Raw genomic sequence first — 22,103 nt, 5'->3', positions numbered from 1 at the left:
CAGAAGGGGTCTCCCGGGCCATCTAGTCTGACCCCTGGCTCCAGCCGGCTTTGCTCATGACATGCCCACCATGTGCACGTCTATGAATGGTCATATGATTTTGTTTGCCGGTTATGCTCATGCTTAGCTAGGAAGTATCCAAATGTAAATGCATCTTTGACCCATATCTTCCCAAACAGCTGCATTTTGAGGGGAGAAATTTGGGGATGGAAAGATTCCATTGCAGTGTTCAGAAAAATGCAAATGTTGGAACATAAACATAAATGTTGGAGTCAGGGTTCAGGTTATGGTTGGTGGTGTGAAAGGGCAGAATTTATTTTTTATCTATTTTATTTAAAATATTTATACCCCACCCTATATGCAAAAGCATCTCAGGGCAGCTTACAAAAATCAAAAACAAATAATCTAACAGGTTAACAATAATTAAATAAATGATTAAATATACACATAGAACCAGTGACATTTCACACATAAAGGGAAATCCAAAGAAAATCAAAAACAAGACTAGGAACACAATCAGAATTACGCAACTTCGCACTGAAATGCAAACTGAACTAAGTCTTCTTCCCCATCTCTGATTCTGAAGGAGCAGTTTGAGCAGCTGTAATGGGAAAAGGCTGTTTGCTTCTACTGGTCTTCCAGGAGGTACCCGATTGGCCCCTGTGGGAGCAGCAAAACTCATCCTGGCTTGCACGTTTTTGTCAAGTCCTTGTATGGAAGGTGCTGGGTGGGAAGGGAATTCGGAGAAACGCGAGGCTTGTGATGTGTGTGTGACCAGTTGGTCGTCTTGTTGTGCAGGTATTTGAAAGACATTGGTGAAAATGGGATTAAAAGGAGTCCAACCCACCAGCCTAAAATGTGACTTTGTATATGACACGTAATTGATATCTGTTTTTAATGCATATTGTTATTGTGGATATGGAAATGGAGAGGTGGCTCATAAATAACAATTGGGGGAGAGATGTGGAGAGCCCCCACCCCTGCAAAGCGCTCCCAAGCGCTTCCCGCTACGCAACCCTTAATGCTGCTCTCCAAATATCCAGAACCTGGTGCAGTTTCTTCTGAAGCTCTTTAGCTCCCACAGGTGGTCTTGGTGAATCAGTCCACGCCGTTCCAAGAATTGTTCATAAAACGGGCTCCTTTCCTCCCAGCCCACCCCATATAACTCTTGGGAGGCTTCGTTATTCACTAGGCCACTAGCCCCGCGCTGTTTGGACCCCCAAACCACTCCCCACTGAGACCTTTTTGGCTCCTTCTGCAACTTGAAATGGCAGGCAGCTCTCTGCGGATCTTGGAGCAAAGTCTGTGTGTTGCACGGTGCTTGGAAAGGACGTCGCACTTTGCCGTACTGAACACAGGAGGGCAAAGAGCATCCGGCTCGAGCACCCTGTGGGGATTTACGGCGAGGGTCCTGATCCAGAAGCAGTGATCCTAGAGGCAGGGAGGAGGGTCCTTTTCCTCCGCAGAAACACCAAAGTGGAGGTGCATCCATCCTGTGGCAGTCGCTCTTGGCTGCTCCTCAAAGGCCTCCAGGCTTTTGAAATTAAAAACATGTGTTTCGCCGTCCACGTCCTCCGCTTGCCGGCATTCCTTGGCGCTGTCCCGTCGTGCATCGCAGTAGCTTTGCCCGCACATTCCTGGGGTTTTCTTCAACGAATCACTTTTGAACTTTGAAGCCGGGGAAGGAACACTCATATTTGGGTGCAGGAAGGAATGACGCTTTCTTCAGAGCCCTGCGATCTTATCAGCAAAGTGATGTATGCTTGTAGCAGAGTTTACATCAAAAATTATTCCTGGGGCTTCCTTGAGATGAATTATGGCAGCCAGAGCCAAGCTGAGGGGAGATAAGGGTTTTTGAGTCCTGCAATATATTTTGTTTCCGTGTTTTTATCTCTTGTAACACAACCATCCTCCATCTAGTCTTTCCGAGGTGCGCCGGAACATGTCACAAACGGATGGTTATGCGGTTCCGCCGTGCGCAGACGCCTGTGCTCTTTCATTAAAGACAGACGCGTCCTCTGAAGGCCTTAACTTGTGAGTCGGAAAACAAGCATGTGCTCCAGCACTGCTTTGTGCCTCGACACAAGAGAGCGGCCTTCAACAGCCCCCCACCCCCCGGGGGGGGGGTGCTGCCAAGCCTTGGACACATTTGGCGAGTGCAGTTCAGTTCAAGGCGGAGCTGGGAGCTGAGCCAGCACTCAAAACGGCCTTGCACCCCCAGTTTGCTGCCCCAACGGAACCCTACTTGGCTGCAGTTCCCACATTGTGATGCTCTTGTTGGCCTGGATCGGCACGGGGGCTCCGGTCTCCCACTTACACTGGGCTAAATACCCCTGAGATGCGCCATTCCCAGATCAATTCTTGTGACACTGGGACCCAGAATGGTGGGTTGCAGGAAGAGAAACCCAGACTCCTATCCGTGCTTTGTTCTTGATACACACGTCTGGCTCGTCCCTTCCCAAACAACCCACAATTCTGGTGCAAGGTCACAATACATACCCTGGGAAAAGGCTGCATTCACCGGCTCCACCCAGCTGCAGCAGTCAGGGATAACAACTCGCTTTCCCAGGCCCGTTTTCTTTTGCCACTCAACAATTTAACAAACGATGGTTTGTTGCAAGTGGTGATCCATGTCCATGTTGTCTGGTTAAGACGCTTCTGAAGAGGAGGAAGGTCTTGTAGTGTCCCAGCTCCCCGCCAGCTTCCCCTGCTTACAGGCCATTGGAAATATTCCCAGAATTTTGGTTCGGAAGAAGTCTAGCTCTTGTTCCAAGTCCGCTGCATTTCAGAATGGTTTCTGCTCAGTTTCACAGAGGCCTCGGCCACCTGGTCGTGCTGGGATTCTTTCTGGTTCTCACTGGCCTTTGCTGTTCCGAAATAGCTGAAAATATTCACACCTTTCGCTCTAGGCTGGCTCAGGTTCTGAATCTTTATTTGCCAAATAAATCTGGCTGCTTGAACTCAGACACTGGGAGAAGCACTAATGGGGCTTCCTAGTAAAATCTCAGGCCCATTAGAATCTTGCAAACACCATATCTATAAAGTGCTTGTTTAAATCAGCCGCCATCTGATTATCACAAAAGATTTTGCAGGTTCTGAATCTTGAGGGGAAGCGGCCTGTCGTTAAGAAAGAAGATTTAAGCCTTAATAAAGGAGCTGCCATTTTTATAGCCAAAAAAGAGCCCTGTATCTCAATTAAGCGTACATAATATAAAGTCTTAAGGAAGCAACGTAGTAAGCGTAATGCGATTATGTCCTCTGGCAATGGTGTAATTTAAAGAAAATCTGATTCTCTTAATGTCTCCTTACATTGTTTGGGAAGAAGACGGGTCGGGAGCCAGTTCTGCGCACTGCTCCCCGGTTTAGAAAAAGCACCCCACGGATGGGCCGTGGCTGCGGGAAGGTGCGCTGGTGTCATCCCGCTGGAAGGCTGGGGCCTCCGAGTGAGTACAAGACTCCAGCACATCCTTTCCCTTGGCTCGGCGCTCCTTCCCTGTGACAAATGTGCAGCCTCCACCTCGGAAGGGCTCTGTTTCCCTTCAATCCCGGAGCGCCGCAAGAACGTAAATAAGAGCACGAGAAGAGCCCCGGCGCTGGATCGGGCCAGAGGCCTCCCTGCTCCCGCATCCTGTTTCCCACAGCAGCCACGCAGATGTCCCTGGGAAACCCACCAGCAGGATGGGGGCGGGGGCTCTTTCTCACCATTCCTGCGCCCACACCCAGCAGCATCTCGTTTCTGAACTTCGAGCTTCTCCGTCGCCCGTGGGGCTCAGAGCTGTTGCTGGACTTCCCGTGTGGGCCCTCCGTCAGCGGTGGGCAACTTCAGGCAGCCAGAGAGCCTGTCACTCTCCCAGACCCCTCCACAAAGTGGAATGTCCCACTTTAGCTTGCAGGCAATCGGCGTGTGTCAGACCCAAACACCCAGGGTCCCTGTGGCAGCCTAGAAAGGGACTTTTCAGCTTCTTTTCGAGCTCGTCTTGGCCATTCTAAGCCTCCACAGCAGTTTGCAGCTGAATTTTTCTGGCAAACAATGATCTTGCCTTTTAATTTTTTTTCCCCGATGGAGGAAATGGTAAGTGTTGTGGAGGGGAGAGGAGAGGAGAGGAGAGGAGAGGAGACAGCTGCCATGCAGGGATGATGGGCTACAGATGGCTCGTGCTCTGACTATCATTGCCCCGAACCATCTAAGCTGGTGTCTGTGTAAATCCTAAAATGCTGTACACAGCGTGAAAAGCTACTTCTCCTCCTCCTCGTCCGCCCTGGATCTACTGTCCATCCATTTCGTTGGATGCCCCAAGTTCGCATATACATTGAGAGCAAGAACAAATCACTTGCTCCGTTCCATAGACCTCTGTCCTGAGCTGTGATGGGAGAGAAGCTTTGCAAACTGTGGCCAGGATCTGCCTCAGCGCTGGTCTTGTTTCCGGTCATGTGCTCCAGGTAGTCCTTGCCCATACAGGTAGTCCTTTAGGACTTTACAGGGTGGGTGCCCTTTGATCTGGGCTAACGGCAGCTGCGAAACCTGTGGGATTGATGCCTGACTTTGCTTGTTTCCCTCTTCCCTTTCTTTGCTTGTGGTTCTGGTCTTTTAGAATACCAGCCCTTAAGAGAAAAAAAAAATGTTGGGCTGCTGATAAATTTTGAGGACACTAAAAAGGATAGTCCTTTCCCCAACACTTGTCCTCGGGTCCCACCTGGTTCCTGTTCACCTTGCTCTCTCCAACTGCTTTCTTGGATGGCTTCAAAGCTGCCCATGAGCTGTGGACCTTGGAGGAATTGTGGCCAGCGATGAGGTGTGTGGAGGGCAAGCGTTCCACAGAGGTTGAGGAGAAGCCGTGCCCGCCATTTTCTTCCCAGTTGGCCTCCAATTGTTCCTTTTTAAAGAACATCAGCTTATTAATGCAATTCTTTCTGCCCCAAACAATTTAATCCTCCTTTTTATTAATGCTGTTGTGTGAAGGCTGCCATGCTCGGCAGGTTCCCTCAATCCCCCCGAGGCCCTTCTCTTCTCTATGGGCCCTGCGCATTCTTTGGTGGCTCCGGATTGTAATTTAATTGCTGTCCTCGCGGCTCGTGGGTTTTTAAGATTTCCTTTCGATTGTTGTGCCGGGGCTTAACAGAATGTTAACCTGGTAATAGGCTCAGGGTCTCCCCCATTATGCGTCTTACTATCGAGCAGTTCCGCATGGCTAGTTAAGGAAGATGGCAAGAAGATTAATGGGAGCTGCCTAATGCAGAAGGGGGGTAGGTACCTCCGCAGGACTTCCAGCGAGGGCATATCGCAGCCCAGCCAGAGTGCCGCGTTTCCCTACCCCCGCCCCGTTTCTTCATCCCGCAACCTTTGAACCCACCTCACTGTCAAGAGCTGCCATGAGCGCCGACGTTTTGATGGATGTCGCTACACGAGTCCGTCGTCTTTCCCGTCGAATTTGGCATCTCCACAAAATAGCTTTCTCCAGCAGAATTTGGACTGGCTTGGAAGCGAGAGCCAAATTAACGGACCCAAAGCCGCCTGCTTCCTCGCTTGTTCAGTGTTCTTTTTGGTGCCCGAAAGCATAGTCCTCACAGGGAATGAAAGGCTTCAGGGTTGTTCTGGTTCTCCCGTGATCTGATCATTTTTGGAGGCCATGCACAGCCGCGTGAATCAACAGCGTGCTTTGTTTGGCACACCCCGTCTCTTTCTCTCAGGAATCACCCACTCCTGTGCAAAGTTGGCGGAGTAACTGAGGACCACCTTGGAGATAATGCTCTGAATTCCTCTGCTGTTGAAGGTTCCAGGTGGGCATCAGAGCATTTTCAGTCATGGCCAGCATCTAGAACATAGTCTCAGGGGAAGTTTCTTGGTACCATCAGTGGCCATCTAAGCTGGGAAGGGCAGAAGGAAGATCTCCAGATGTTTTGCACATCAACACCCTGAACCCCCTGCCAGCTTGCCCAGTGGTCAGGAATGTTGGGAGTGATAACCCAAACATCTGGAGGCCCATTTTCTGCCCATCCCTGATCTAAGACATTTCTGTATCAAGAGGCCACCTTCAAAATGAATTAAGAACTTCCTTCGTCTGCAGTGTACCTTCCTGAGTCAAATTACTGTATTGTTCTTAGATTCTTTATCATATTCTGTTCTGTTTGTGCGCCTTCATTGGGTTCTTGTTTGGCCTTCTTTGAATATCAACACTAGGGAAGCAAGAGCTTTGTTAGTAATAGATAAATAATCTCATTCAGTATGTTTCCTCCATGGTGGAACCCAGGGAGGTGCTGTTGGAATTCCCAATTAGAATCTCATCCTGGCACTGACCGGACCTGGGTTTCCCTGGCTCTTCTGGGCCACATCATCTAGCATAGAGTGTTGGACCACAGCTGGAGAAAGCCAAGTTCAGATCTCCACTCAACCCCAGAGTTTACTGGCAGACGTTGAGCCAATCGCAGTCAAGTGGAGGGAAAAGCGGAGAACCGTCATGAGATCCTTATGGGGTGACAGTTGTCAAGATCTAACTGATGGTGGTGGAGAGGATGCGACGGCACAGTTTGCCTCTTCTGTTGGCATTTGTTTTAATATGCATCTCATGTGGCATGAAGAGAACAGGTGAGGTGAGGGAACATGTGTAAGGTGCAGTGATCTTTGCCAGGTTGACCACAAATCAGTATTAGAGGTTTTGCTGCTCTGCATAGCCCCTTAGATTTAAGGGTGAACCATAGTCATGTCTGATTGCTAGCTGGGCTTCTGGGCGCATGTTGGTTTTTTCCTTCCACGGAGGTTGTTACTGCTGTCCCATTGCACCAGAATCCAGAAACATTTCACTGCGATGGTCTTCCCGAATTATGATCTCCAAAGAAGGGAGACTTCAAATTTCTGCTCAGACCAGGAATAAGGTGAAGGGTTATTTACATAACCTCCCAAACAACAGCCAGCTCATTTGCTGTCTTAGTCCTGCCCTTTTATTCCCATTTGCCTTTCTCTCCAGGAAATGGCACTCCAGCAATCGTATAAAACAAACTCTAAAAGGAAACCTGAGCAAAGAGCAACCCTAAAACAAACACATATTTAAAAGCACACATGCACGCAACTGTTCAGCTTACAGCAGGGACTTCCATTTTCGATCCCCAACCCCAGAACATGCTCCTTCTTTCAGCCACTGCCATTCTCACCCCGTGAGTCGTTCGTTCAGAGGCAAGCCCCTGTGAGATACGCTTGCCAAACCAAATGCACTGGATGCCGCTTTCCAGTCTCCAGGCTGTTTATTGGATTCCAGGCATCAACTGACCATTTATTTTCAATTGATGGAATGTTTGCACTTTTTTTCCCCAAACACAATCTACCTCTGTTCATTTCCACATCAGTTGGCAAATCCGTTTTGTTTCTGGCGAGGTCCATGTGAAAATCTGTACGCAGTTCTCTCCCATAGGTGTCTTCCCCCTCCCATTTTTTTCGCAAGCACCTTCCCCTGCTCTCTGCCTTCTTGTACGCTCCTTCCCTTAAACACGCATTCTCTGCACTGGGGAATGCATTATATACACCAGAGAAGCACAAAATAGCCCCAAAGATACTTCATGTATTCACATGGGAAGGGCAGATTAGGTGGCCCGGAATTCCGCCTCCCTCGCCCTCCGAGCTCCCTGTTCCAGCCCCACCGGCGTGCGAAGCCGCAGATCAGCACAGTGAGGAAGACGGTTTGCTGCTTCCTCCTCTCTAACGGATGTGTTTTGTAGCCCTATTAAAAAGGGGCCTCATCTGTCCTGTCAAAAGCCAGCCTGCTGGGTCTTCCTCTCTTCTTCTCCCTCCCCCCCCCGCCCCAGTTTAATTACACTATCCAATTAAAACTCCTTTGCTGTGTTCGGATTCGCTTCTCCTTGGGCCTGAGTGGATATGACATTTACAAGCCGCTGCTCTCAGGCAGACAATGGCGTGATTGATGAGGTGCAGACGCGGCGAAGGAGCTGATCGCAACTCTGGCAAGCCTGCTTAGCGCCATTTGATTTATTTACCCTCCCGTCCAAAACAAGGGGCTGGGGGGTGCAGCAGAGGGCACGGGGGCGGCTTTAAAAGGGGCGCGGGCCCGTGGCTGCGGGGCAGCGGAGGGTTTTCCAGCGGCAGCAGAAAAGAGGTGCTCTTTCGGGTACCTTTCAAGAACCCGTGATGGCAGTCGGTCAGCACCTCCTGGCCCTGAGGCCTGAGACTCGTTCGGGTGGGAGCAGGCCTGGCTTCCAGTCCCAGACGGTCTCGTGCCCTGAGAGGGAGGCGGCAGGAGGGGAAGCCGGTCTTCTGGCTCGAGGGGCAGACCTGTGCAAGTCCAGACCGAAAAAGGCCTACGGTTCGCAGGCTGGGAAATGCCAGAGTGGCAGGATCCCCCCCGCACCCTCCGTCTCAGCATGCACATCTTAGGCTTTTAAAATAACTGACTTAGAAGTCTTCGAAGCATGTGTGTGCCGGGGGACGGGGTTGATGGACGGGGCCCGTCCTGTGCCAGGCCTTTGAGCCACCGCCGGGCTGTGCCCACGCTCCACCGCCACTCCTGCCGAGTTCCCTGCGCCGGATCACTTGGTGCTGGATCCCACCACACCGTCCTCTGCCTTCTCCACAGCCTTCGCTGCAGGAGCTGCGGTTGCATGTAGAGGACGAGGCTCGCCTTCCCGGGGCATCGTCTGCCTTCTTGCTCCGCTCTGCTGCACTTCGGGGGAACCGATATCCTTTGCCTTTCCGTGCCTGCAGACTTCCTGGGCAGCCCCTTCCGAATTGCCTGCCACCTTCCACGGATCCTGCAAAGTGGGGCTCCTGCCTCCCTCATGGAAGAGGGCCTGCTGGTTCCACGTGCCGTGTTTGAGCAAGGCACGGAAGCACAGCGGTGACGCGCATGGAGACAGGCGCATGCCTGGCTTTTCCATTCCTGATTAACTCTGCTTAGTCCTTTGAGAGGCCCAAACACTGGATGGGGATCCGTTAGAGTTGGCACTGGCAACGTCCTCGGAACATTTCCTGCAAAACCGGCAGCGTGGTTCTTTGCACCCACTGTGCTAGGGGCTGTCCTTCCACTTCTGCCAGGAGCCGGTCAAGTTTCATCCGTGGAGCTTCGGAGCAGGCGAGCAAACCACGTTCCTTGCCAGTCACTGCTTCCTCGCTCCTGGGACTCGGGAGGATCCAGGAACTCCCCGTGACTGATCGCTGCTGATGAGACCTCCGCACAGAAATCACATCCCGTTGCAAAGCCCATGGCATCTAAAGCCTGTGATATCTGATCAGGGATGACTTGGTGAATGCTCAGGAATTGTGTGGAGAATCCCCTCCTCTTGGTATCATACAGCCATTCAGCTTCCTTGGGTGTCGCAGCCCACTGCTGACAGCTCTCCCAGCCCTTTGCTGATAGCAGCCTAGTAGAAGCAGTCAGAATAATACTGCAATGTTCCAAATCACATCACCTTTGTTATGTCTGGAATTCTCACAACAGTCCTGTAAGGTTGGCCAGGGGCAGTATACCCGTTTCACAGAAAGAGAAACCGAGGCAGAGAGAAAGAGACCCTATGAACTCCTAACAAAAGAAAGATTTAAACCCGTGCAGTCCTTTCTGCTACTCATCCTCTGAGCCGCACCGTCACACTAGCTCCATTAACAATCAGCCAGTCTAATGACAAAGCAGTCTAATTAAGAAGATTAACGTCCATACATTTCCAGTGTTTTCCCGTGTTGCTGAGATTCTCAGATGTTCTCTGCGTTCCCACCCCGGGTTATCGACTGCTCTAAAAGGTTTGTTTCGTTCCCTCTGAAAGATTCAGAGCTCTGCCAAGCCTGGGCTGAAGAGCTTGGGGGGATCCGTGGCGGGAGCGCCAAGCAGGGTTGCAGCCTTCGCCTTCGCGTCCTTCGCGAAGGGGGGCTGCCTGCACCAGCGCTCCCTTGAGGGTGTGGGGGGCGGTCGCGACACACGGAGAAGCAGCTCTCTTCCCTGCTGACCCCTGACCTGCCCGTTTTCCCCATGCACAGAGCTCTTAACGCGAGCGGGTTTTCATGAAGATCATCCCCGTAGGCACACGTGACTTCCATTACGGAGGCCGCAGACTTAGATTTGGAGGAGCCGTCATGGGTAGAACGTTTTGGGGGGCTTCACTTCGCCGGGCTGCCATCAGCTGGAGACTCCTTGGCGGCCCACGGCAGCAGGTTCCAGGCACGGAGTGTGTGGGTTCAGGTGGGCCGCAGACATCCCCTGGCGAGGCACAGCACCCTTTGCCGGGCCCCGTGATCACGTCCGCAGGAACCAGAAGGGCGCTGACGCCCCTATCGATCCTGCATTGCCGACAATGGCATTCCGTCAGCAGGCAGGCTGCAGGGCTGTACTTCACTCCCTGAGCACTCTTGGAAATGGAAATCAGCCTGCCCCTTGCAGCCCAACCCGCAAACTCGCGTCTGCCCCGAAGACCAGCAAAGCAGAGTGCCTCCTGGCTCCCTCCTTCGCCGGGCAGATGCTTCCTTTCACGAGCGGCCTGCGACCGCCGCACAGAAGGACCTGGCGCCTCCCCCACGTCTTCCCGGTATCGGTTCCCCGGATCCTTTTTGTGGATGCATAAATCTGATGTGTAGCCCAGCTTGCTGCCGCTCTCCTCGTGATGCAACATTTTTTGGAAATGAAATAAGTTAAGCAGTCACCTGAGTAACAAAACTCTGCTTTTCCAATTCGCCGGTTATGCTGAGGAGATGCAGAAAGCCCTCACTAATAAACCATCCTCATCATCTCGTTGCATTACATTTTCATTCCTCCTGTAGCCGAAGCTCTCTGGGCAGTTGATAGCATTAGTCCCCCATCCAGATTTCAGCCAGGGCCACCCCTGCTTAGCTTCCAAGACGAGGCAGGAGCAGGCGCTTCGGGGGTGGGCCCCCTCCCGACCGAAGGAGAAGTTATGCGGTGAGGATGGCTGACTGATGCCTGGATCTCGGTGCTGCGGTTCCAGGCGAGTCCCTGGAGCCTCCATGCTTTCTTGGTGGGCACCTCTGTTTTCCAGTGTCATCGGGGCTTTCTGCATAGGCCGTGCGCTGAGCCTTGCCTAGCCTTAGGTAGCAGGCCAATTACGAAAGCCTTCTCAGGATTCCCAGGCCGGTGGCTTTCCATTCCATTTAGAAAGCTAGTTTTACGTGTCTGAATGTTAAACTGCAAGAACAGAAATGCTGCAGAGGTTCCGGGAGAAACCAGGCATAGAAGACGGATCTTTGACTTGCCCAGTAGGACGTGTCTTCCATGATGGATTGAACCCCCTGCCTCCTGTTACTCTCCATGCAATAAGCATTATTGACATCTCTGACTCCAGAATGGCCCCCGAAAAAGGCTGACTCCTTCAAAAGCTAAAAATAAGAATTTGAAATAAAGTTCCACACTCTGCTTCTGTCAGCTGTGAAATACCAGAGCAGAAGAACCGAGATAAATCACTGGATTTAAAAGCTAGACGGGCTAGTGGTGGGAGTCTTCGCAAGGCCTCCACGTAGGCTAGCAGAACACCAGGGGCCATGCTGCCCCCTCCTCAAGCAGGCGGAAGCGGATGCCAGCGACCCCCAGATGAGCACCAGCCTTCTTGGTCCAGTCACACTTGGCCTTGGAATTCTGTGGGACACGAGACTTGCCTATTCCGTCCTTTGGACAACCCTTGCAGGCCAGCCTCCGTGCGGGTCAGCAGCGCAGCGCATGCGTTCCTCCAGCGGCAACTCCCGGGCACGGCCCTGCGTTGAGCGGTGTGGCTCAGCCGCGCCCCCCACCCCACACGGCAGTCCTGATCGAAACTGGACGTGCTTCTTGGACCGCGAGCAACACGGCTGGGATCCTGTCGCATTTGGCTCTGGGTTGCACCAGCAGAATATATCGACCTATGACAACTCTTGCCTTGCTGTTCTTCTGTGCGCCTCAAGTCAGTTCCCTCTGGCGCACTCTGGGTGCGAAGCCCTGAGGAGAGGCCGTGTTTATCTCCCCCGTCCTCCCCCCCACCACATTCATAGCTGGCCTCTGGGGAAGGGGCCATTTCGGATCCTCAGCAGTTTGTTTCCCCAGATAAGCTCCAGAGAAGAGGTCTGGTGTCCCTCTTTTGAGACCACTGCTAATACATTTCCTTTCCTTTCAGCAGTAGGACTGAATCAGTAAGAATTAAAATGACAGCCATAAAAGGGACCCTATAAAACCAACAAATAGAACCGCGCAGCCAATTAAAATGTTGGTAAGCCGCACAAGACAATTAAGAAGGTCTTGGAATGTTTGGAAAAGACCGTCAGAGACATGGGAGAGCAGAGCATGCTTGGCCCAGGGGCCGGGCAGGTGGCATGGATTGTGCCAGGCACAATTTCTAGGCAAGGCGCTCTGAGTTAGGACACCCAGTGTCGTCCCGTGGATGGTGGCCAGATGTTCTTAAAAACAACAGGCTGTCTTGATCTGTCCCGGGCAGTGTTCAGGCCGGGTTCTGGCCCTGAAACATGACGATCTGTGTGAGGAGAGAGACGGGGGAGTGTGACCTTACGGAGTCTCCCAGACTTCTGTGTGGCGCCTGACACCATCAGCCATGGCATCCTTCCAAGGAGGTGCCTTGAGGGCCGCTCCAGTTGACTCCAGAAGGGCATGGCCAGGGAGTGAGCTCATCTCCTGGGGAACAGCTCTGTTCCTCCTTCCCCTCTTCACCAGGTGAAGCTCCGTGTGTGCTCACCTGGTACCTGGCTGGCACAGCAGGCCGGACGGGGGTTGACGGACGGGAGCGCAGTGCAGACAAGACTGTGGCTCTGCCGGCAGGCAACGCTTCCGACCAGGTGATGTGTGCTGCGCTCGTCCCAGGTGGGGCTGTGTGCCCCCTGATCGTGTGCATGGGTTCCCCGGCTCCGTGGCACACAGTGCCTTCGTCCAGCTTCAGTCAGTGAGGGCAGGCGATGCTTCTCTCCAACCCAGCTCGGTTGTCAGGGCTCTGGGAACCCACAGGCCAGGTTGCTGTGGTGCCCGCGGTGCAGAGCTGCCTTTGCAGAGTGCTCAGAAGCTGCGGTGTACGCAGAGCACGGCAGCCGGAGCGATAAGAGGAGCATGGAGCACCACTGCTTGCCCACTGATGCTGTGCACCTGTGCGTTTGCAAGCCCAGTGCAAGGTCCCAGTTTGGACCCACAGCGCCCTACTTGGCTCAGGACCGTGACACCTGCAAGGGCCGCCTCTCCCGTTGGCAGCCTTTCATCACCTAAGGCCCTCCTCCGGTTGGCTGCTCCAGGAAAGGCCTGGGCGCAGCAGTGAAGAGCAGGGCCTTCCCAGTGGTGGCTCCCCAATTTCGGATCAGTCTCTCAAGTGAGGCCCACCTGGCACCACCACCAGTCTCTTTTACTGCCAGATTAAGATCTTCTCTCAGGCATTTGGCAGTTTTAAATCAGGACTTACATTTTTTTCTGGTTGCTTGTTTAACACTGCTTTTAGATTTCTCTGTGTTTACATGTTTGCATGTTAGTTAGGCAATAGCTTGAGCTATTGCAAGACAAGGGGACAGAAGGAGTGAAAATGATTTCATCCAATTTCAGTAGGCAGGGTTTCCGGGGGAAGGGGAGATCTTTTTGGTGGTTGGGGTCATGAAGCAGAAAGGGGCGCCAGGTAGCCTTTGCAACCTTGACTCGGAGTGGTCTTCGCTCAGCGAGGAGTCTTGCCTCGTGTCCTCCGCATGCAGCTGTTCAGGAATGGTCCCAAGGCTGACTTTGGTTGCTTGACATGAGGGAGATATGAATGTTTTATCCATACGGTTTGGCGTTTTCGTCCATTCAGTACAGCCCAGTTTGCTTCATGATTTAAAGTTTAGGTTTTGATCGGCAATTTTTCAATAGCAAATGCATAATTCCTGATTAGCATGTGATAATAGGGTTTAATTAACGTGCTTTGATGAAATGCTGAGGTCTCTAGTTTGCTGGCCATATATCAGTTTATTTCAGGAGATCTGGAAAATTAGCTACTGTAAATAAGATTTCAAATCCGGTCCCCTCCGGGAAAAGTGGATAAATCTCCATTAAAATGATGCTGTTATTTCTGTATGTGAATTAAAGTTGGACCTTTGAACCAAATGCATTAACATGAAAATGGAGAGAACAGCCTAATATGTTAAATCTTAATTGCCAATGCACAAATTTTCATATGAACAAAGGAAATCTAGCATGTGTTTGGGTTTTGAATGTGGGATTTGAACATGAAACTTTTATGACAGAGTTTCTCAAACTGACTTCAGTGGGAAGACTGGAATATTCTGGAAGGGCACCTGCATTTAATTTTTGTTTTCCCTGCTGACACAGGTTAAGTCCGGCTTGACAGGGCTGGGTTATCAAACAGTTTAACAAGGCCTGGGCCTAAGGCCCATGATACATAGAAACAGAGTGAATCAGAAGGGGTCTCCCGGGCCATCTAGTCTGACCCTCAGCTCCACCCAGCTCCGCTCAGAACATCCCCACCATGTGCATATCCAGCCCATCCTTGAACACCCGCACCGATGGGGCCTCAACCACCTCCCATGGAAGCCCATTCCACACCCTCGGGGTCCTGACTGTCAGGAAGTGCTTCCTGGCATCCAAATTGAACCTTGGTTCCCTGAGCTTGGCTCCGTTGGAGCACGTCCTGCCTTCCTCTGCAGGGGAGAACAGGTCTCGACCCACCTCCGTGTGACACCCCCTCACATACCTGTATGTCGCCAACAGATCCCCTCGGAGTCTCCTCTCCTCCAGGCTGAAGAGACCCAGTTCCCTCAGTCTTGCCTCATATGGCTTCCCCTGCAAACCGGCCACCAACCTCGTGGCCCTTCGCTGCACTGCAATGCAAAATTGCCCCTGCGGCCTCCATTTCTCATAATCTGATGCTGGGTTTGACAATAACTAAACCCTGAAGATGTTTTTATTTAAAAAGATGAATTACGTTTGTGATTTGATTTGTCAAAAAAGCCAAAGGTATCTTTAGAGGTCTCTTGGAGCCCCAGGGGATGTCCAGGTGGACGGGGTGAACTCGTCTGGTGGACACGGCCTCGTGTGGGGTGGCACGGTGGTGAGAGCTTTGGGCTGGGATTTGGGAGATCCAACTTGGCTCCAGAGCTCCCTGGGTGACTTGGGCTCTCAAGCTAACCTCCCTCACAGGGTTGTTGTGAGGATAAAAGGAAGAGGGGGCACAAGGTCCTGTGCCTTGGGTGCTGGCAGGGAAACCAAACACGTCGCCACGGCGTTAAGAGAAATGGGGGAGCCTGCATCTTGTCCGCAAGCAGACATCTGCCCCCAGAAACACCCCAGGCCCTGCACAGCCCTGGCACCTGTGTAGATTTGGGGTACAGCCCCTTTGGAAGCAGTTTTGGTGGCAGTGGGCAACAGCCTCCTGGGACCCCTCAGGGGGAACGGCCTGCCCTCCCCGCTGAGCCTGTCCCCCACCTGTAGACCGAACTGCTGCCCTTCTGAGATGGGCCCAGGTAGGCTGGAGGGAGACAGGGCAGGCCTGTGGGATGGGCGCCCCCGGAGCACGTTGCCCGTGGATGGTGGAGCTGCAGCAGAGAGCGGAGCCCAGACAGTCACGAAGTGGGGGCGGGGGGGGGGGCACAAAGGCTGGTTTCCCCGTGAATCTTAACGCTTCTGTTTTAACCCTTTGGGCAGCCGGACATCTCTCTTTGGGTGTCGCTCCGGCAGGTCTTTCTCTTGGATGAATCAGCCCCTTCCACCCGCCCTTCCGCCCCCTGCTCCTCCTCTGCTGTTAGCAGCAAAGGGGCAGCCCTCTCAGGGCTCCCTTCCCCAAGCCAAGCCGGGGTGCTTCAGCAGGAATCCAGCCCAGGGGCCGGCTGCCGTGAGGAGGATTTGCATTTTCCTCTCCAGAGGGGAAGCGGGGCGGGGGGGGGGGGGGAGTGAACTTTTCTTGATAGGAGTTCAGCCTCTCCAGTAAGCCGCCCCTCGCCTGAAATTCAAATGACACAGGAAGGCTGTCAGGCTCTCGCTCACCGTCTGTTCTGCCGATGGGATGCAAAGCTCGCCATCTGCGTGTGTGTGCCCCCCCCACCCCACTCCTGTCATGCCCACAAGCTCGTGCAGGAAGTCGGGGAGGAATGATTCCCAAACTGCGTGCCACTGCTGGGGAGCACAGGTGGGCCGCAGGAGAGACGAGCCCTTCTGTAAGAGGAGGAGGGGGGCTGGGGCAGGAGTGGCCGGCCCCTAGCTGCTTTGGACTACAGCTCCCATAATCCCTGAGGCGAAGAACATTCGGACCACCCTTTGCATATAAGGTGTGAGGGGGTCACTCGGCGGCAATCGGGGTAACGATCCACAGGAGGCTGCCTGCTGATGCTCTCGGGTGGGCATCTCCCGGAGAAAGATGGAATGTGCGTGGAAAGTTCCAATTCTTTTGCAGTCTTAGGGGCATGTCCTTCCCTTCCCTTCCCTTCCCTTCCCTTCCCTTCCAAACCATTGTAAACACTGCATTTCCCCCTTTTTCTGTCTCTCTCCAAATGCTTACAGGTCATGCAATATTTAAACTCACATATCTAAGCAACCATGACTACAAACATCTCTACTTCGAGTCGGATGCCGCCACTGTCAACGAGATTGTGCTGAAGGTAGGCAGAGTCCGGAATGGGGTGGGTGGACAGGTCCAGATTCAGCTCCCCGGGATCTCCCAGATGGCCGTGCCATTCCATTCAGCAGATGTCGTGCGAAGGCTTCCAGTTCTCCACCACCCTAAAAGGTCGCAGTCCCTCTCTGAGGCCTTGTTCCGGGCAGTAAGAGCTCTTCCCGGCATGGCTCAGCACTGCCAGGCCATGCTCAAGCCCCTCTCCAAAACCGAATTGGGCCCTCGAGCAGGAAGGGCTCCACGCCTCCTAGACTAAGCTGCGTTCCCCACACCTGGATGAGCTTGGAGCTCTGACAGGCTGGGCCCCAGGGACTAGCAGGGCTGTGGACTAGCCGAGGAGTTAGGCCTGGATGCGGGGAACTGAAACAGCTCTGGAGCCGCCAAAGTTAGTGAGCGGACAAGGAGAGCAATGGACGAGCCTGCATGGGTCCCAGATTCCGAGGTAGCGCTTGGTTCTTGCTCCGCGTCTGGCCTCTATCCTGTTATCCGGCCACTGCCCAAGAGGCTGCCTTGCAGGAGGCAGACAGGAATGGGCTCGCCGTGGCCTCGGTGCCTGGAGCCCGTGATACCAGCCGCTCCCACCATGGCCCCGGCTCAGTGGTGGCTCTTGGTGGAAGACCTCCCGACTGAGGGCATTCTGTCAGCAGAGAAGAATATTTAAGCATGCATCCCACTGCAGTGGGACCCGGCCTTTATTGCTGCCGTTTGTCTTACTCGGGAGACTTCAGGCGCATTCCATTAAAAACAGCCTGTGCTTGACATTTGAGTAACTTTGGGGGACAGGGTCTGGGGCGTCCAGCTCCAAGATCATGGGGGAAGAAGCCGCCTCCTTCCAAGCCCCTGAACTTGCTTCCCTTTGCACTACCAGCTGCCTTCAGCCGGTCTCCTTTCCCGTGCCCCATCTTTCCATTCAGATATTTGCATTCTGTTAAAAAAAAAAAAGATCTTTTTTTATTGCGACGGTTTACTTTTTTTATTTAAGGAAATACAGCTTGCCGTACAGCCTGCGTGATTTACTTTCGAAAATGAAGGTGCTAATGCTGCTGGAAGGTTAAACAGAACTTTCAGCCATCCATTATTTTTATGGCAATTTAAAATTTTCAAGTGATAAGCTTTATGTGCCATTTCCACTCCTTAACTCCCCCCACCCCCGTGTAAAGCTTATGGAAGTGCTCAGTGACTGACATATGCTAAGGAATCTTGGTTCTCACCCACCACCCAAGCAGAGAGAGGGAAGGATCTTGGTGCAAACTTTTATGGCCAACGTGTGTTTCTCCCGTTTGTTTTTAGCTAGGCCGCTCTTGTTTTTGCACGAAAGCCCAAATGCCCCTGGAGAGGTTTTTCACACTGCCTTCTGGGACCCTAAATGGACTGGTTGGGTGGAGGGGCTGATGCGGGTGGGGGGGGCATCTGATTTGTGTGTGTGGAGAAGACTAGTGAGAAATAGCGGGCCCTGTTTCCTGCAGCAACACTGGCAGCACCCAGGTTACTGGTGAACAGATGGGGTGGGTTCAAGCACCTTAAGAATCTCTGCATTTGGTGAAGAACAAGACAAGGTTCCTAGTCCTCAGGGCTTGGGAGCAAAACAGCATCAGGGGTGGGCGACTCTCAACATGGTGCAGGCACCGACAAGGTAAGTTCAGCGGTCAGATAAATTGAATTTGATGCTGAGGGAGGGGAGGTGGAATAAGCTGACTCGTGCTCGTGAGCTGGGCCCCCTGCAGCGCATTCAAAGTGCGTCTCTCCTACTTGGGTTTCTGCCTGTGGTGGTGGTGATTTCATCGCTTCCCCGATTCTTTCCACGGGGGAGCAGACGGGGACTCAGTGAGGCTTCCCAGATTAGGTCTCTTCTGCAATCAAGAAACAAGTCCCAAGACGTTCTTGACTGCAAACTCCCCACGTCTCGTTTCTCCTGCTCCCACCCCCCCCCCAAAGCCATAATCCGCAACAGAAGAGAAACACCTTGTAGTGCATAAAATTGGGCAAGATTTTATGCCACAGCATATTAACCAGCTAATGGCAGAGCAAAGGGCGTCTTTATCTTTTGATTTTTGCATTAACCTTCCATTAAAATTATCTATGTGATTATTGCCCAAGTGCCAGGAGATAATAAATTTTAAGGAAGAGCCGGCTTGTTAAATATCATTTAAAAATGCCTTCATCAAGTAACAGATGCCGAAACAAACGAGATGCATAAGAATAGCTGAGAGTGCCAGGAAAGGGCTATACAGACTTGGGGGGGGGGCGGGGGGGACACTTTTTATCACTGATTGTTAATGGTTCAGGCCCAGTATGGCCGTCAGTCATGAGAACAGAACCGATGCCGACTTCCTGGTTTTTAAAGTATAGGGTGTGGCTTCCATAGGGGCCTTCAGCCATCACAGAATATTGTCCAGGGGTCTCCAGGGAGGTGAGGATCAGTGCCAAAGCCCGGTGGGAATATACCCGTCGGGTTCCTCACGCTGTGTTCTCCCACCCCTCCTGGGAAGCGGCAGAGAAAAATGGAGAAGGCAAGGAAAAGAGCTTTCCTTTAAGTGGCAGTCTCGTTGGGTATCCATGGGACGCCTGTCCAGGACCTGGAGCACCTCTGCTGTCCACGGACATCATTTAACCATTAGCCAGGTGCAGGCCGGCATGTTTACCTGCCCGTCACCCTGGAACTGAAGAGCCTCTTCCTGTCTCCCTTCCTCCCAGATGAACTATATCCTCGAATCCCGCGCCAGCACAACCCGAGCCGATTATTTGACTCAGAAGCAAAGGAAACTGAGTCGCCGGACCAGCTTCAGTTTTCAGAAGGAGAAGAAATTGGGGCAGCAGTGAGAGCCAGGCGGGTCTGGAGATAAACCGGAGAGACACTGCCTGCTTACGTCAAAGCAGGGGACGCCCCTGTGGCCTGGGACAGCGGGGACCCGGGTGCTCTGGCCGCAAAAGGCCGCTGGCCAGCCAGGGCAGGAAACGTTCTTTTCCAGGTTGGCACGACAAGGCCGCTTTTGGCGACGGGAGCCGCCCTTGGATGGAAACTAAGAGCCATATCAACCCACGAGAGGCCCGTTGGGCGTTCCCAGCCTCTGGCTGGTGCCCAGAAGAGGCCCTTCTAGGCTTGACATCTTGTTTGTTTGTTCGTTTGTTCGTTCGTTCGTTTGTTTGTTTTTCTAGAACTCTCTAGCGTGCAATTGCGATGGAAGCCACTGCTGCCTGGCCAGGTAATCCGCAACTAGTCCAGGGGCAAACTTGTGGGACAGCCGCCATCTGTAACACACACACACACACACGTGTTGCTCATGACTTGATCAAATTTCTTAAAAGCAAACAAACTTGTAGGACAAATGTATCCATTTTTACTACTAATAAACCAGTTGTACTCTTTCTCAAGGTCTAACTTCCGGGTTTGGTTCTTTCAGTGCCGTGATCAGAGCTGGGGAAGGCGGCCCAGGAGCATCGTCCCAAACTTTCGCTTTGCACCGTCTTCTCTCTTTGCACAAACACACAGACGGGGCACGGTGTTCGGGCCAGCAGGTTGGCCTGCCTTGTTCGCTGGGCACCTTTCCACCCGCAGTCTTACTCTCACTCTCCCATCCCCTCACCCTTTCATAATCCTCTTCTCTTTTCCATGCAAATATGATACTGGAAATGCAACGGCCAGGGGACCAGCGGGCTTCGGCCTCTGAGCCTTTGCTAGCCATGGTCTGCATACCTTTGCAGGCTTGGAAAGCCCATTACTCGGACCCAAGAGGAAATGGAAGCCCTGCCTTTGCAGGCACCCTGGCGCTGCCTGGAGCTGAGCAAGCCGCACTGTGGCCGCCGTGCAGGAGATGCTTTGAGGAGCCGTGGAGGAAGGAGGAGAGCTCTGTGCGGCATCGCCCTGTGCAGGCGGAGGAGCCTTCCGGTCCCTGTTCTTGCCTTCGCCCGGCGACTGGGTGAGCATCTCCCACGATAAGGCTGAGCCGGTTGCCCATCGCCGCGGCCCGCTGGATGCCGCTGCTGGTGACTTGGGGAAGGGGCCGGTGTCCTGCCGAGCTGCTCTTTGCGAGGCTCAGACCAAGTCTCGAGCGCTTGGTGCCCGGGGTGCAAAAAATCCAGGTCCTGGAGCCCAACCTCTGGGAGAAACCGGAGGAAGGAACCTCATTAAGGCAATGCTTGGGTGCAGCCTGGCCAAGATTAATGGGGGAAGTTATTCACAGAGACACGTCTGTAATGGAACCATGAATTTCCGAGGAATGGGCCCCCGGAGTTGTTGCAACATTTCAGGAGGCAGCTTCGGCTGAAAGTAATGCTGCTTAAATCATCAGCGTGAGCTTTGCGTGGCCTTCTCCACAGCCCCTGCCGCCTCTCGGAGTGGGCAGGTAGCTTTACGATGCGCAGGAAGGAAGAAAAGGGGGTTCTCAGAGGACGGGGGACCTTGAGGGATCTCTTCCCCGCCCTCTGCCCGAACACCAGCTTGGTTTGTGGCATGCTTCTGCACGTCTGTCATGGGAAGCGCACACCTTGCTCATCGCAGAGGATTCTGGGAGAGCACCTGGGGGGGAGCTGCTGGGGTGTCCCCTCTGCGCTGTGTTCGCTGAGTCGGCATCGGACGATGCCTCCACTCAGGCACGTGGCAACCCAGCAGTGGGGTGTCCAGGCCTTCTGAGCAACATGTGCTCCGTTGTTGAAACTCTTGAGGAACATTTCTAGGGAGGCCATGCTTCCCAGAAAGGCAGTTTGGCCATTGCTGCAATAAGCCCCCAGACCTGACCGCCCCCACCCCCCACAAATGCATTCCAAGGCCATGAGCCAGTCAGGCCCTGGCTAGCTATGAAAAAGAAGGTTAACTTTAACTTTTAGTTGTGGGATTTGTTTGCTTGCTTGCATTTTGGTCTTGTTTTGAAATTGCAAGTTTCCAGTTCTTATGACTGTAGATAGGCTTGAAGGTATATGCAGATCATGTGCAAGAAAAGAAAAATTCAGCAGCTAGAACAGATCGTAGAAGTCAAACCTTGCATGTAGAAGGTCACAGCTCAGGACGCGACGAGTTTCTCAGGATTTTCCCTGCTCGACCAATGCATTTTTAAGCTCGCTTCTGCAGCCTTATGGACTAGAACCTTCTGTTGAAGTGAATTGTATGGTGTTAATTTAATATTGATCAATATCTATACATATTTAATGTTGCTAATGTTTATGAAATAGCTCTAAGTGGTGGTTCTTTATTATTTTAAAAAATGAGTCAATTGTTATCCCAGATCTGGCACAGAGAATGTTTTCCATGTGATGATCCTGGGTAGCCGGCTGGCTGTTTGTTTTTTAAGCTGTGGGTGGAGAGAACCACAGGATCTTTGCGGGGCTCTTTGCCTTGCTCTTTGCATGGCTTGTTTGCCCACTGGACCGAATTTCTTCCTGCTTCTGGTAAGGTTCTACTCTAGCCGTCTTCCTTTCATGCCAATTTCCTATGTCCAAGGACCGGCTGCGATTTCTGAGACATAACGGGGAGGATTTAAAAGATGACTCTCCTGGACACACATGTGAAGAGAGCGAGTTTTGCAGAGGAGTTCGGGCCTGTGGCAGAGCTG

General features: G+C 52.7%; 1 protein-coding gene across 5 annotated transcripts in view; it reads left to right on the top strand.

Moving 5' to 3' along the window:
• MAPKAP1 (MAPK associated protein 1) overlaps positions 1-19,936 on the top strand; it is a 135,802-nt gene extending 115,866 nt beyond the window's left edge. For 3 of the 5 annotated variants that reach the window (XM_044439877.1, XM_044439881.1, XM_044439878.1), the window contains 2 exons: positions 16,446-16,543; positions 19,252-19,936. In XM_044439877.1, coding sequence (XP_044295812.1) covers positions 16,446-16,543; positions 19,252-19,377 — 224 coding nt within the window. In that variant the 3' untranslated portion in view covers positions 19,378-19,936. Of the gene's footprint in view, positions 1-8,579; positions 9,735-16,445; positions 16,544-19,251 lie in introns of those variants that run through there. The other 2 variants (XM_044439880.1, XM_044439876.1) reach the window with 2 other exon arrangements.
• Positions 19,937-22,103: the final 2,167 nt, after the last annotated feature.

This window comes from Varanus komodoensis, unplaced genomic scaffold (assembly GCF_004798865.1).
Source record: "Varanus komodoensis strain SLA01 unplaced genomic scaffold, ASM479886v1 scaffold36, whole genome shotgun sequence".
Taxonomy (NCBI): Eukaryota; Metazoa; Chordata; class Lepidosauria; order Squamata; family Varanidae; genus Varanus; species Varanus komodoensis.
Note: the sequence above shows the minus strand (reverse complement) of the source record. Positions and strands in the feature narration are given on the sequence as shown.